Raw genomic sequence first — 16,048 nt, 5'->3', positions numbered from 1 at the left:
TGTAGAGCATATGAATTCTCTGCCACAAAAAAGGCACGTGGGATAGGGACTCTCAAGCCTTTGGTGTACTGAGGCTCTTTTAGGTTGAAAGGGAAGGGGGGAAATCTCAGCCTCATCCAGATTAGTCAAAGCAAAGAAAAGGTTGACTCTTCTGCTAATGGCCCTCACTCTTGCAGTGGTGGAGCCATGTGGACAGAAAGGGTCTTTACCGTGCTTTTGATGTGCAGGTGAAAGAGAGATTCTTTGGAAAATACTGGTGGTATTCGCTGCTCCCTGTGTTGACAACCCAGCCAGCTGTTTTTCATTGGTGCTATCAAAATTAACAGGCAATTCGCTTTTTGGGAAAACCTGCCTTGTACCTTTTAAACTATTTTGCATAACTGATTGTGTTTTTCTAGATGTGGGAGAGGGGAAGGGCAGAATCAGGGCACGAAAGCCTCACTTTGCAGGTTGTGTGTGTGTGTGTGTGTGTGTGTGTGTGTGTGTGAATCTACTCTGATTCTGAGTTTGCAGCAGGTGTTTCCAGCTGTCTTCATAGACATGAGCACTAAAAATGTCTTTATTTATTTATGGAGCTGAGGCTCTTGGGAAGCTGACCTCTGAGCCTGATATGATGTTTTAGATCCTTTCTGCACTCCTATGGAATAATCCCAATATGAATTTGGCTCTGCCCATTTATGGCTCATGTTAGGATTATCCAAAATAGGTTCTCCCCAGGGTGTGGGTGGAGTTGCACTCCTAGGGTTGCAAAATGTCATTGCTTTTTGAAAACTGTTACTTGATTATTAGGTATATCAAATGAAAATCAAAACTTCGTTGCAGACTTTGGAGTCTGTAGCCATGTTCTAAACATACTGTCCTATGGTGCATTTTATATTAAACAGGTCGCATGGTGAGATGTTTGAGATGCCCTATTGCCTATCACTCGGGAGATGGCTGTATTGCTGCAGGAAGTTTGTTTGTGTCATCCCACATTCTCATCTGTAGTAACCATTCCAAAAGGAGCAATCACTCTTCATCAGCTGTAAATGTAGGCTTTTGTTTCGTTTGTGCAAGAGGTGAGCTCTGTTTTTTTGTCTTCCTCTGTTTATATCTTTGGTGTTCAGTCCTTGATTTTGTTAAAAACTGAACTGTAAACCCCCACTCCCACCCCTTCTGCTCTGGGGGAATTATTTTTGTTCTCAAGTTTCCGCCTTGGCTATTGGATGTAGCATATTAATTTTCTACAGGCTTTTAGCTGCCAGTGCCCATTCTTAGACATGTTAGGAAGGATACCAAGGTGGTGCCTTCCACTTCCAGGTGAGGCGGGGGGGGGGGGGCCTGTGGCAAAGTCCCTGATGCAAGCGGCTGAAATTCTGATACTGACTTTTTCAGTTACTTTTGGTAACCATGAATGTGTTCCGTTCATCATGTAAATCAAAACTGATCCTGCAGGTGGGTGGGGTTATTCATAGATTAGAAAAATTTCCCTTTTTAACCATGAAATACTTTTAAACATGAGTTAGAGGTAACACCACTTTTTAAGTTAAATATAATAGGAAGAGTCTTCTGTTCTCTAATTCTAGTAGTTCTGAATCCTCATTTACAAATTTTACTAATTTAAAGCATGGAGACTAGAATTGCATACACTTTGCTGGGAGTAAGCCCTATTGAATTCAATAGGGATTTTTTAGCAAACGTGACTAGGATTGCACAATAAGTTCTTTGTCATTTACTTGCTTTAGTCAATGAGAACCCAGCAAGATTAGCTGTATAGATGTAAACTGAGCTTATGTATAGTGCATTGTAGTATACCAGCAATGTGGTAGTAAATTTCACATGAGCAGTTATGACAACTGACAACTGGGAAACACTGGCCTGTGAGCGCTCCAGTTGGAGAACAGCCTTTATCAAAGTTGTCATGGGCTTTGAAGAAACTTGATCTCAGGACACAAGGGAGAAACTTGCTAAGAGGAAGGCACGCTTGGCTGTGATCAACTGTGATCAACTCCCGCCTGGAAACCAATGTCCCCACTGTGGAAGGACGTGTGGATCCAGAATTGGCCTCCACAAAATCATGTTTATGGAAGACAATCTTACTCGGCTACGAGTGATCGCCAAAGAAGAAAGAAAGAACCAGCAATGTGATAGTAAATTTCACATGAGCAGTTATGGAAGTCAGTTCTAGGAAGAGGGAATAACTGAGCTGTGACTCTTAAATTGTATTTAGTGGATACAGGCAGTAATTTGGTCTAAAACCAGCTTCCTCAACCTTGGCCCTCCAGATGTTTTGAGACTACAATTCCCATCATCCCTGACCACTGGTCATGCTAGCTAGGGATCATAGGAGTTGTATGCCAAAAATATCTGGAGGGCCGAGTTTGAGGAAGCCTGGACTAGAATCTAACAGGTACTGACAGCAACTACCTTTGACCTGTTGAAATGAGAAGAATATGTGTACCTGCAGTGCCTGGTAGAATGCACCCCTTTCTGCTTGATTCCCCAAAGTTTCATCAATAGATGTCCATTAAAATTATTTTTCTGAATGTTGTTTGTAAAGGCAGGTGAATGGGGTTCAAGGGGAGAGAGACAGACATACAAAGACAGAGAGAACATAAGCAGAAGTGGTGGAAATAACTATTTCCTTTCCTCCTTGGGATATATTACATACAGAAGAGGCAATGAAGCTGACACAGGGCATGGAGGTAAACAGGAGACAAAGTTCATGTCCCTTTAAATAAATTTAATTTTTTCCAGAGGAATGGCACCTGAAGGCTCAGAGGGAAACAGTAAGTTTTAGAGTGTTGAGCTTGAGCAGGGGTCCTTGGAGCAGTGAGAAAACCAAATAATTTCCAACATCTGGAGTGGAGAATGGATGTAACTCCTTTTCAGCATGTTGTGACTGTCCTAAGCAGTCTTAATGCCAATGGAGTCATGGTTGTGGGCACAAACTATTTACATACCTCTAGCATTGTTTGCTTCAGTTTCCTTTTACCTGTTGGGGTTGGGGTTACTTCCTCCAACTTTAAAGTTGACTTCACTTTCATATTTACAAGCATGATTTTTTTTAAAATAAGAATAAAAATACATCTGATAGACCATCAAATTTAAAATAGCTTGAAATATCTAATATACAAGATCAAAACTTCTTAAATGGGTTGGCTGTTGCTAGCTTTTCCAAAACTTGTAGTTCTAGCTCTTTTAGATTCCAGCTCTTTAAATGTTCAGAAAGGCAGATGGCCACCTTGGTCATTCTACACTCCAGTCCTAAGTTAATTACACCACACTATGATTTCTGCCTACCCCTCTGGTCTGGGTTGGGTAAATTCTCCTGAACTTCTACTTTAGGACAGGCAGAGGGAGCAGCTCTTTCGAAGATCAAAGTACTTTTGAGGGTTTATTCTTCTATCAAATGGAGAATTAGCTGGTAATTTAAATGCTCTTAAGTAGCTAGTCATTTTAATTACTGTTCTGTATTGTTTTCAAAAGATTTTTATGTTCCTATACACTGGCCTGATGTTTTGCAAGGGGGTGGGATGTAAATAAATCTATAAATAAAGAAAACGAAACATGTGAATTCAAGCAGCCAAAAGGCATAGGCAGCCATGTCAGAATAGGACTTGGTGCCTCAGCCGCTGCAGAGCTCAGGTTTCCCTCTTCCTAGGGGAAGGTGCTGCACATGCTGTAGCATCGAGAAGCTTTCACATGGGGGCTCATAATCTTCCTGGGTTGCCACCAGTTCACTGGAGGACCATTTGCCAACCTCCTGATGTGGAGACTGTCCACGTGGTTGAGCCAGTGCCCAAGGCAAGGCACCATGCTGACACTTTTTGAGATGGTGACATAAACATTATCTCTAGGAAATTACAGTTGGCCTTCAGAATGGTGAAATTTGCTCTGTTGCAGTACTTGTGCAGTGAAGGAATAGCTTGTAGATTTCTACTTCCTAATTGAATTTTTTTTTTGCACGTTTTAAGATATACCGTATTTTTCGCTCCATAAGATGCACTTTTTCCTTCCTAAAAAGGAAGGGCAAATGTCTGTGCGTCTTATGGAGCGAAGGGACAGGACGGCAGCGGGATCTCTTGGGTGCTGCTGCAGTTGCAAGCGGAGGGATGCCTCTGCTGCCGGAGTCATGGCTTGCTTTACAGTGAGCCGGGAGGAGGGCAGCTGCGCAGAGCGTGTAAGCGGCTCCCTTGCTTTTCAGCGAGCCGTCCGTCCCTCCTCCTGGCTCGCTGAAAAGCAAGAGCCGCTTACATGCTTTGTGCGGCTCTCACTAGCAGCCTCCCCTTTCCCCTGAAGCCCCGGGAAGGTTTGGGAGCGGCGGGCAGGCTGTTTGCCGTTGCCCCACGCTCAGAATATTTTTTTTCTTGTTTTCCTGCTCTAAAAACTAGGTGCGTCTTATGGTCGGGTGCGTCTTATGGAGCGAAAAATACGGTATACACACTATTTCTGAAAAGCTTTGTTGGATTGTGGGACAGAAGGCTATTGACAAGGTTTTCAGGGTGAGTTGTGGTTGCTACAGTAATAGAGTGCTGATGAAAACAACAGTGTATTTATTAGACATGCACAACAACCATGAATGGGTTCTGACCCTCAAACTCTTTGTTTTGTACCTAGTTGCCTACCTCTGATTACTGTTCTTTCTAGGCCGTTGCCTTCTCAGGCTCATGGTTCCAGTTGTCCTTGGGAACTTTCATGGGGTGAATGGGGATGTTGGTACATTTTGTTCTCTCTTTTGTACTTCTAAAAGTTGTTTCCCTTCCCAAATTTAGTGGTTTTGATGTTGAGCAGTATTCTTTGAAAGCACAGTGATGTCTGTTGTGTTTCAAAATGCTCTGTCTGCTAGGACAGTCTAGTCTATAGGTAAAAACATTAGATGTGCTATTAATCATTGAAATGTAAGGCAAATAAAAAAGGACAGTGTGTTTTTTGCCAAAAAACTGTTACAGTTTATATTTTTAGTTTGGGGCAAAGGATGCATGCAGAGTGTGGGTTGATCCCTTCTACCACCCAGGAAGCCAGAGGACATGTGATCAAACTTTTCATCCTAGCCTTGTAGATTCCACCTCTGCTTGCTTCCTGCTTTTGTGTAGCCAACTGCTGGGGTCCTGTCATGCCTGAGACTGTCACTACAAAGTTTCAAGGCCAGCCAACAACAGCAGCACAGGAGTCTGAGGAGTATTGACCTGCCCTCCAGCTCAGCTGATGCAAAGGGATAGCAAAGCACCGTTTTCTCAGCCTCTGCATCTTTGTACCAGGTGTCATCTGGCGATTGGAAAAACATTTACCTATATACCCGAATATAAACCGGCCCGAATATAAGCCGAGGCACCTAATTTTACCCCCCAAAACTGGGAAAACTTTTTGACCCGAGAATAAGCCAGTTCACCACACCACAAACTGGTGGAGGAGGAAGGCTGCTTTCAGGCTGCTCATTCCTCCTCCATGACAGCGGCAAAGGTGGAGGAGGAGGAAGGAGCAGCCCGAAAGGGCTCCTTTTGGGCCGCTCGTTCCTCCCCCACCGCCTGCCTCACTCGAGCATAAGCCGAGGGGGGCTTTTTCAGCACAAAAAATGTACTCGAGTATATATGGTATATGGCAGTCCCTTTTCAGAGGATAGCAGGGCATCAAGCAGCTAACTCACATAGCTCCCTGCAGCTGACTAGCAGAATGCAATTCCTTTTCAAAAGTGCACCACAACTGCTCAAATGCCACACCCCATTTCTTCTTTGGGATCTCCCTCCTCCATGGCTACTAAGTCCTTCACTTCCAGCCTTTTTTTAAAACTGAGGAACAATTTATTCATAAAATTTATGGGGCTGTTATTAATGATTTCACCAATTAAATGTTAAAACAAAACAAAGAAGATAGATTTCAAAAACACTTTAGAATGGCATCAGCACGTTCAGAGTTTTCTGTCTCCCCCAGTCCTCAGACAGGAGGGATAGCTGGAAGCCAGACAAAAGCCCTCAGCTAAACAATCCATGCTGCTTGTTCACTGTTTATCAGAGGAACCTAACCAGTATTCGCCTGAACTCACACCTGCTGGGTTTCTATCCTCCTGCAGAATGTTGCCTCTCGGGGCTCCCCATACAGGCACCTCATTCTCCTCTCTTAAGCAAGGGGACTTCCAACAACAGAGTAGCTTGGAGAAGGAAGATGGAGAAGGGTCACTTGGCAGCATAACTGATGGGTAATCCACTACCAGACTTACTCATAATTATGATATTTTGCCTTTATTAGCAAAAGCCTTATTTTCAATTGGTTTACAACCTTGGCGCCTCAGCCATCTCAAATGAGTTCCAGAGGTGTACTGGTGTTTTCTGAGTTCTGGCCAGCCTCCACAAGAGTCTTCGTCCTCCTCCTCCTCCTCCGATGGTAAACTTGGAATGGGCTAACTCCTTACAGAGCAAAAGGCTGCCAAACTAGCTCACAGGTTCTATACTCTTTCTTCCCAACCAATGGAAAAACTAGAAATCCCATTGGTAGATTCCCTGGGGACAGTCTTGTTGTAGGTGCTGTCTTATCTAAGGCTAATGAATGTTGCATTAAGAGCCTATTGAAAAAAAATCCAATGTGGCAGTCAAGAAATCTCATTCGGACTTAGCCCTGGCTTTAAGAGCCACTTCTACTTTCATTCTTTAATTATCATTTTATTTCTCTGACTTGCAAACCTTCAGAACAAGGATTTGGATGATAGGATTTGGCATTCATTGTAGATCCCACCCTGAATGCTTTACCATTTTTCACCAGGTGATTACTGCTACTTTTAATCAGTGCCCTTTAACAGGATTTGTCTCTTTGGTGATGTGTACTCAAGCAACCCCTTGTAGAAACAAAGGACAAATGCATCCTAACAGGGGAGGGGCAGCCTAGATATACGTACTCATTTCACCTCAGTAAAAGCTCATTTCACCCCAGGGATTATAGACACCCATGTGGTGACACATATTATAGGGCAGACCTGCTGAGCTGCCAGCCTTCCTCCAGTAGTGAAACAGGTGATAACATCATATTCAACAGAGCCATGCCTTCATATCCCCATATCCTCTCTGTCTGGGCAAATCCTGAGATTTGTATACCAGCAGACAGGTAGACACTGATATCAGCATCCTTTCACCTCCTGCTCTTTGGGTCTTTATCCAGGAACAGAGCACAACAGGACTTACAGAAAACTTTGGCTTCGTTATAAACAAACAAAAAAGCACTCTCTACCCACCCAGAATGTTATGGCACATAGGAAGTTCTAGACCCAGAAAAAAGAATTTGTCCGCTTTTTGCAGGAGAGAAACCAGAACTTTCTTGCAAACATCAGACCACTGCTTTTTCTAGCAGTGCTCCTCTCATAGAGATTTGCAGGACAGCCACATGGAAATCCTTCATGTTCACCAAACATTTTTGCCTCCACTGAGTTGGCTTTGGGGGAGAGAGTGCGCTAGCATGTTCTCCCTCTGCTTGAACTTCAGCCACTGTTCATTTTCTGTTTCCCTGCCTAGTGATCAGGGCAGCTTTTGCACATACAGTGGAACCTCGGTTTATGAACACCTCGGTTTATGAATTTTCAGTTTACGAACGCCGCGGACCCATCTGGAACGGATTAATTCACTTTCCATTACTTTCAATGGGAAATTTCGCTTCAATTTATGAACGCTTCAGTTTATGAACAGACTTCCGGATCCAATTACACCCATGCTTCGGGTTAAGTACGCTTCAGGTTGAGTACTCCGCGGACCCGTCTGGAACGGATTAATCCACTTTCCATGGGAAAGTTCGCTTCAGTTTATGAACGCTTCAGTTTATGAACAGACTTCCGGAACCAATTGTGTTCATAAACCGAGGTACCACTGTATCACACTATCGGATGCTCCTTTACTCTAAATTGAGAAAGGAACTTAGGGCACTTATCTTCTTTTGGGGGTGAACAAGGCATCCAAGGCTCACTCTGCCACAGCCAACCTCTAGCACTTATTAGACACTCTTGAGCAGTTAGATCTGCTGGGGCCTCCAGCTGGCATCAGGTTCCCTGCGGCTCCAGTTCTTTTCAGCAAACTCTTCCTCAAGCTTGGCCATAGGGCAGAACTGAGACGGAGTCTACAGGATCAGACTGAACTGTAAAGGTATGCTCACATGTTCTCTAATTTTCTGGGTGCTAAGAGTCAGCCCACCTGATTGGGTGTTTTCTTCACTCCAAACCAGAAGGAACCTTCATGGTAAGTGTCCAATGTTCCTTTTGTATTGTGTTTTAGTGAACATAATAATGGGACTCCCTTCAGCTCCAACTAGCATAAATGAGCTCTTGTGTGATCCAAAAGCACACAGGATGTCACATTAATACCCTGCCTGCTCCCTGACTAATGACATTCTGTCAGTCCCATCAACCTCACAAGCACGGTTGGGGGTGCACCAGAGATAGAGTTCTAGCTGGTCCCATATTGTGGAATTCCCTCTCAGGAGAGGCTAGACTGGCTCCCTCTTTGCTATCCTTGCAGATGATGCAAGTCACTGGGCTGATGTAAGGGCACACCGGATTTCAATTGCTGCTTCTAAATGTCTTTTGATATATTTAAACTATTGGGTTTAACTAGTTAATTTTTATTACTGTGTATTTTGTGATGCTATTTTTAAATGTTGGAAGCCGCCTTGAATCCCAACATGAGAGAAAGGTGGAATATTAATACATTGAAGAATAAGAATAAGGAGGGGGAAAAATACTTTCTTGTAAGTTGACTTGTTGATCTGGTTTTCATAGAGATGTTTTTCATGAGGGTTCTATAATGAAGGCTGTAATCCAAGACACAGTTACCTTGAAGTCAAGAGGGCTTACTTCTAAGTAGGCATGTTTAGGATTATTTATTTATTTAAAAAAAATGTATTGAAGAATAGCTTTCAGTACATTGCAGCTATAGCCTGTATTTATGTTTGAGAAGTATTGGTCACTGTTAGGAACACGTGTTTCAGAGACAACAACTTTGGAAGTGTAGCAAAGCTTTAAGAGCGTATAGTGTAGTCTTGCCATGCAAGGGTATAAAATGAGTAAAATGGATGAATTCTTAGCTTTTGTACTAAAATTTTAAGATCCCCAAAGTGTTCTGTTGGTTATCATGTGTGCCTTCTGTAGTTTGAAGACAAAAGTTTATGTTGGCCACATTTCCATGTAATGCTAACCCCAAAATTCTGGTTAGCTTTACTCCTCCTTTTTGTTAGCAGCAAAGCACCTCAGAATTCTGCACTTAACCATAGTTTCCTATGTTACTTGTGAAAACAGAAATGATAGTTAATTCAAAACATGCCAAAATTTAAAGTCATGGTTTTAGGTGGCTTTATATCCTGGCTTGTTTTGAAGCAATTAGATATAGTTTTGGAGTTCACATGTAACAAGAAGCTGTGGTTAAGTGCTTGGTCCTGGCTTGTTTCGTTGCTCACTTGAAGGGATGAACAGAACAGCCTCTAGTGTCTCAAGCTACAATTGTGGCCTTGGCATTATGTGCAAGTGTAAACTTTTGTAAACTCAGTGAATTATTAAAACAGCTGAAGCTATTTCTTGCTTTTAGAATAATGTATTATGACATTATTCCAGTGGTATGCCTAGCTCAGAGCCCTATGGTAAAGAGAACTGATATTCAAGCCTGCATTTATTAGGGATCTCTCTTGCATGTGCATGGGTGCATGAATACACACAAACTTCCCCATATATGCAAAACTGTAACTTATTGACATGAAGCCAAACACATGAATTAGTGACTACAGTGTTGATTTTGCTGCATGGTTTAAAATGTGTTAGGTGGGGATGAAAACTTTGTGCAGTTTCTTTCAACATACATGATTTTTTTCCTGATCTTTCTCTGGATTTGCTTCCTAGCTAGGCTGATAACAGTTCTAGTAAATACTGGCGTCCCTGAGAACAAAAACAATTCAGACATCTCATGAAAATTGTTTGTGCGTACTCCTTGACATACGTACATTTTTGTGTAGAAAACCAACATTTAATGTTGAGACTGCAGTATGCACTTCATAACATAAGCTTTTTAAATGGGACTGGCATGCATAGAATGATTAACTTAACATTGCTTGCTTCCCTTGCCATAGTCATCATAGGAATAGACTTGAGGTTCTTCCTATGAAGCATTTAGCACATTCACAAATTTTATAACCTTGATGGCTTAGAATCTTGGGGCTGTATCCAGTGTTTTTCCTACTCAGTAACTTAGGTCCATTAATTTCAGTATTTACTAGAACCCCCGTCCGTGAATTAGTTGTATATGGCCCTTTTTTTCTTGAAAGATGGTGTTCTCTAGCATCTAGATTCCATGCAGCATAGATGTGCACTGATCAATATGTATGTTTTACACTTTTAATTTGTGTACGGGGGAAGAAGTAAAGAAAGAAAGGATTCTGTTGAAGCTGGAAGTCAGGAGAAATTATCCCCTTTGCCTAAAGAGTTGCCAAACCTAGGATACTTTGGTTGAGGAGACTTTTAGTTAAGACATGATTTGTGTCCTGCGGTTGTTTCTGGAAAAGTCATTTTATTATTTTTCATCCCTTTTGTATATTATATATCCTTAGTCACTGGAGACTGGTAAAAATTAAGAGAAACTATGCTCCAGTGTTAGAGTCTCAATCTGGTGAGACTCTAAAATATATCTGTGTGGGGGTACTGTGGGGGAGGGGTAATGGCTGCATTTTCACATGAATGGTTTGCTATGTCTGTGCAGATGACTTGTGCTTTGCTGCTCCCTTAGTGGCTACAACAAATCACAATCCCTGTGCAAGGTTAGCTTCAACCTGGGGAATGTGCTTTGTTTCACTCCAGACAAGCTATGATCTGAAGCTGAGGTTTGTTCCTGTCTCCGCAGGGGTGGTTTGTTAGATCCCTGGTTTGGACATAATGCTGTTGCCATTCTTGCCAGGGCAGATGTGAAGCAGGAGCCACCTGCCTGTTCAATGGCAAACCACTCACAGTGGCTTACCATGACGTGTGAAATTTTACTGCATTTATTTGATCATGATGTCTCCCTTACACCACAACCATCCAACTGCCCTACTCATTCTCCCCAATGATGATTTGGGGTAAGGAATACTCAAATAAACATGGCACATCAATCAGATGTTGTTGAGTCTAACAATTTCACCAGGCTGAAATTGCTCACGTGAAGCAACATCTAAGAAGGGCATTGATTCAGGACTGCATTGTGCAGCAGAAGATGCAGCCAAGCTCTGAATCCTCTCTAGGTGATTCTTAACATGGCTGTGGTTTACATGTGGTTTTAAGCTCTTAGCCCCTGTTAATGGGATTGGCAGCATGTTTCCCAATTAGCTGCCTTTCCTTAATGAGGGTAGATCGGTTATAGGGAAAGTCACAGATGTGTTTTTTCAAGTGTGCAGGTTAAAATAGAGCACAGGTGAAAAACAATTTTGGGCCTATATCTTATATTTAATCCTATATACTTAAGCACATAGATGCTATCTTATTCAACATAACAACCTCTCCGTAGACATAGAACCTTTTTCTCTCTCACTTTTTCTTTTTCCTCATCACATCACTTTTCTTTCCATACTTAAAACATAAGTAAAATATGCATATTAGGTGTTTAATTTGGTTTTATTTTATTTTTCTCCTTATGGAATCATGGGTAGCTTCATTGCAACTCATTTCTTTCTGTTTGTTTCGTATAGGGCTGATAGTGCAGGATCATTCAGACCCCCTGTTCAGTTCATATGCCAATAAATCCCACTACCTACTGAATGAATCAAATCGTGCTGAGTTGATGAAATTACCTATGATTCCTCCTTCTTCGTCAGCTTCCAAAAAGAAATGTGAGAAAGGTAACCAAAATAGCTTCTTTCTCTTTTTAATTTTCTTTCACTTTCCTGCTTTTCCTTTCTTTTTGTTTGCTTTTAAAAACAAATCAAGCTCTTTATGCTCATCCAGCACCTTCTTGTTGCGCTTGATAAACTTCACTCATTGCTTATTGTGAGTGTGCATTCATGTTGGCAAAAATATTACAAAGGGGCTTAAAATAATTGCTAAATTCTGCTCTGTTGCTGGGCTGCACTTTACGAACCAAATCTAATAGACTTTCCTGAAAGCCGTGAGACAGAATCTGTTGTGTCTTTGTGTTGCATGTTAACCACACTAAATGAGATAAATGCCCATTTGAGCCTCGTTCAGACCTGTTTCACCGCCAGAATGGGATTGCCTAGAGGTTGCAAGTATGTTGGCCAGTGACTCCAGGAGCAGATTTTTGGTACCGTGATTTGTAAGATCACCAAGACCCCTTTTCAAGCCATTGATCGTATGGGGCTGCCATGTATTTGAACCAATCCTTGCCATTCCTGCCTGGATGGCGTTCACATTTCTCAACTGCCATTTTTCTGTTGAGAAGCCTTTGCTCCACTTACTCAGTCTCCATGAGGAAGAAGGCGGCCTTTTAATTGTTTGTTGATATTTCCTTAGGCAGCTGGATAGCTTTTGCTGGTTTAATTCCCGGAAGATTCATTCTGACCACTTGTAGCTACTTACGGAGGATAAAGCTATCAATAATTATTTATTGCCTCCAGCATCACAGGCAGTGTGCCCTCTGAACACCTGAGTAGGAGAGGGCTGTTGTGCTCATGGGATTCTCATAGATATCTCACTAGCCACAAGAGAACAGAATGCTGGACTGCCGGAAATAAATAATACCCACACCTTTGGCCTGTTCCAGCAAAGCGGTTCTTACGTTCTTATCCCCTCATCCATTTTCATTAATGTGGTATAACAGAATGGACATATTACACCAGCTGCTGATTTGTTTCTCTATCTCTCCCTGGAACCATACTTCTCATGGGGGTTCCTAGGAAACTACATTTGAAGGGAGCAAGTTTAGTCCTTCCAGCAAGAGACAGTTGGGAATAGGAAGGATGGCTTTTAAAATGTGGTTACCTGATGCTACTGAATAATTATTTTAAGCGCTTCACATGTAGAAATGACTCTTGCACAGTTGTAATCTTTCTTTAAATCTCCGAAGATTCAAAATTGCTGTTTAATTTTGAGACTCAGACAAGACAGAAGACCAGCCAGGTGACAACTCTGCAATAGTCCTTCAGTTCAAATGGGAACAAGAGTAGGACACCAGTTTTGAAGGAATTTGGAGAGGTTCCATGCATGTATAGACCCTATCTGTCCACAGGAGGAGCTTACCCAGCCATCTGCCATGTTCCCTGCCTTCACTTCCACTTGGCACATATAGCTCTTAGGAAAACATGAGGTTGCATCCAACATGAGACATACTCAAAAGTAGATCCACTGAAATTAATAAACATGGCTAGCTGAGGTCTGTTAATTTCAGTGGGTCTATTCCAAGTAGATGCTAGTTGGATAAGAACCCATAATGTTCACTATGAGGACTGCCTCCTCAACTGCATGTGAGCTGTACACAGTTGGAGCCTTGTCGAAACTAGGGCTTTTGTCTGTGAAGTTTTGAAAACAGCTTCTATTGTTTCTGAGTGCTTGAACTCTCCAAAAGAGTGTTGACTTGGTTCCCCTTGAATAGCTCACTCAGCTTGTTGCTGTTCTTAGGCTAGTCTTCATCACTGAGAGACTGGAGACACTCAGAATTATTTTGAGCCCTTTTTATGCTTAGCTTCAGCAAATCTTACTAATGCATTCTAAGAGCCAGTTTCTTGCTTAGCATTGGAAAATTTTGTGTGTGTATGTGTGTGTTTTGTTGGTTGTTTGCTTTGGTTTTCACATCTTTTGACATTTTACCTGGTTTGGGCATTTTTTTTCAATGATTGGGGCTGTATTTCCTCTGAAATGGTGTTTACACTTTTAGAATTAATTGTGGGATTTTGAAATGAAAGGGAAATCAAGCATTTTAGGGTTTATTGCATCCACAGCAGAGGAAATATAGTAATTATTTTGTTGTTGTTTTAACAAACTCTTTTTTAAGCTCTATAACAATCATTGCAATCACAGCTTTGAAAGTCTATAGGTGGACAATATTTTCTGACAGCCTTTTGGAAAACATTAATCCAAATTTCTCCAGATACTGAAAAGTCCCACAAAAGCAGCTTAATGCTGTGTCCTAAATTTTGAGCGCCCCTGGCTGACTTTGCAGGAGTGCTTGTTTTGCTATCAACAACATATTTGAATGAAAATCAAGTCCCCACTTGCAAATATCCCCATCCGTTAATATAAAAATTTAACTACTCCAAAAGACAGGTAGCTCGTGCAGATGTGATGTCCCTGATCACACTGGTTTGAAGCTTCCCATAGCAAGAGCCAACCCTGGTGCAGATGTCAGGCCTCTGTGTGGTTTGCTGCAAAAGCAGAAAAGTAGGGAAAGTGTTTGGAGGGAGGGATGCGCAAGTGAGTTTAGCCTGCCGTGCACTTTAGAGAAGGGAATTGTTACATCTGCACAAGCCACGTAGTGCAGGAAACCTTTGTTTTGGAGAGTCAGCAAAGATTTTCAATTTAAAGATAATGGAATTTATTTTTCTCTTGCATCATTTTTGAAGCAGAAAAAAATTGATCAACCTATAGGCTGACTTTTATGCACTAACTGATTGCTAAGGGATTCAGTCATGGCAATGCTGGTTTAAAACATATTTCAACCAGTCATTTATCTTAATTATTGGCATCTCTTAATATTAAGACTGCCTGGGAAAAGGAAACTTCCACATAGTTTTTTTATATTCAAAAGTATTGTATATTCCTGCGTATAAGACTACTTTTAAACCAAGGAAAATCTTCTCAAAAGTCGGGGATCATCTTATACACTGGGTCATATTTCTTATACGGCGAGTATATCCCAAACTCTATATTTTAACTGGAAAAGTTGGGGGTTGTCTTATACGCCCAGTCGTCTTATACGGTCGGTCTGATTTGGCTGTGTAACATAAAAAATTGATGTGCTTTAGCAAATCACTTGGCTTGGGAGGTTTTTTTATTAGTCTTGTACATACAGAATATATGTTTTTTAATCCAGCATTGTAAATTTGACTTGATCCTTTTGTTTTGCTGTTTGTATTGTATGAGTTGGTAATCCTGGGCATATTGCACAGTGAATCCTGCCCGACGCCTTTAACTATAAACTGAGCAATGTTGTTTGTTTAAAGGTGGGAAACTGTTGTGCTGTGAATCATGTCCGGCGTCCTTCCACCCAGAATGTCTCAACATCGAGATGCCAGAGGACTCCTGGAACTGCAATGACTGCAAAGTGGGCAAGAAGCTACGGTATAAGCAGATTGTTTGGGTCAAGCTGGGAAACTACAGGCAAGTGAAGCCCAACTCAAAATATTTTGTGGTTATCACATTATTATTATTATTATTATTATTATTATTATTATTATTATTATTTTATTGCTCTATCATTATTTCTTTTAAAAAACTATACAGGTACCTCGCATCTTATGCAGGGGTTATGTTGCTAAATTGCTCAAAGCCTCAACAACCCCTGGGACTGCTCCCACCTCCTGAGATCAGCTTACTTACTGGGGTCTCAGGGAACGCCACTTGTACTCATGCAGCCTCCTTGCAGCTTCGCTTCTCCTTCCCTTAGCAGCGTTCCTCAGTCATCTTCTAGCTGCTGCTGCTGCTGCCGCCACCGCCACCACCACCACCTCTGCTTCCTTGACGGTTGGCTGCTCTTTCTGTTCTATCCCTGCAAACCCACAAACTTATTTTTTAAAAAAAGAACATCTTTACCCCACCCCGACTCTGCTTTCTGGTTTTTCTTGTTCTCTTTGAATCTGGAAAGCCCAGCATGGAGAAAGCTGTTAAGCCCTCCAGCTTGCTTACAGTGGTAGGTCTCTTTCTCCACACCCCGTTCTCCATGCTGCGGCTGGGCTCCTTCCTGGGGCTGCTGGGCTCTGGTTACCCCATGCAGAGGAGCCCAGCCCAAGGGACAGGATTTGTGTGAGTCACTGTTTCCAAGCCAGCCTTGCAGAAAGGAAGAGGAAGGGGAATGTAGGGGGGGGGTTTGCTGCTCTGCTTGGACTACCCACTGGTCCTTTTTTCTGCCTGCTCCACACATTTTGTATTTAATTAATTATTTTCTGGCCAAGCGTGCAAAGCTTCAATCAC

General features: G+C 42.0%; 1 protein-coding gene across 6 annotated transcripts in view; it reads left to right on the top strand.

Annotated features, from left to right (window-relative positions):
- The window catches only part of NSD3 (nuclear receptor binding SET domain protein 3), a 100,102-nt gene that overhangs the window by 60,718 nt on the left and 23,336 nt on the right, over nucleotides 1–16,048 (top strand). For 2 of the 6 annotated variants that reach the window (XM_035139002.2, XM_035139001.2), the window contains exons 14-16: nucleotides 885–1,058; nucleotides 11,656–11,805; nucleotides 15,082–15,238. In XM_035139002.2, coding sequence (XP_034994893.1) covers nucleotides 885–1,058; nucleotides 11,656–11,805; nucleotides 15,082–15,238 — 481 coding nt within the window. Of the gene's footprint in view, nucleotides 1–884; nucleotides 1,059–2,539; nucleotides 3,812–4,373; nucleotides 11,806–15,081; nucleotides 15,239–16,048 lie in introns of those variants that run through there. The other 4 variants (XM_035139005.2, XM_035139003.2, XM_035139004.2 and 1 more) reach the window with 4 other exon arrangements.

Source organism: Zootoca vivipara, chromosome 15 (assembly GCF_963506605.1).
Source record: "Zootoca vivipara chromosome 15, rZooViv1.1, whole genome shotgun sequence".
Taxonomy (NCBI): Eukaryota; Metazoa; Chordata; class Lepidosauria; order Squamata; family Lacertidae; genus Zootoca; species Zootoca vivipara.
This window is presented reverse-complemented; position numbering and strand designations above follow the sequence as displayed.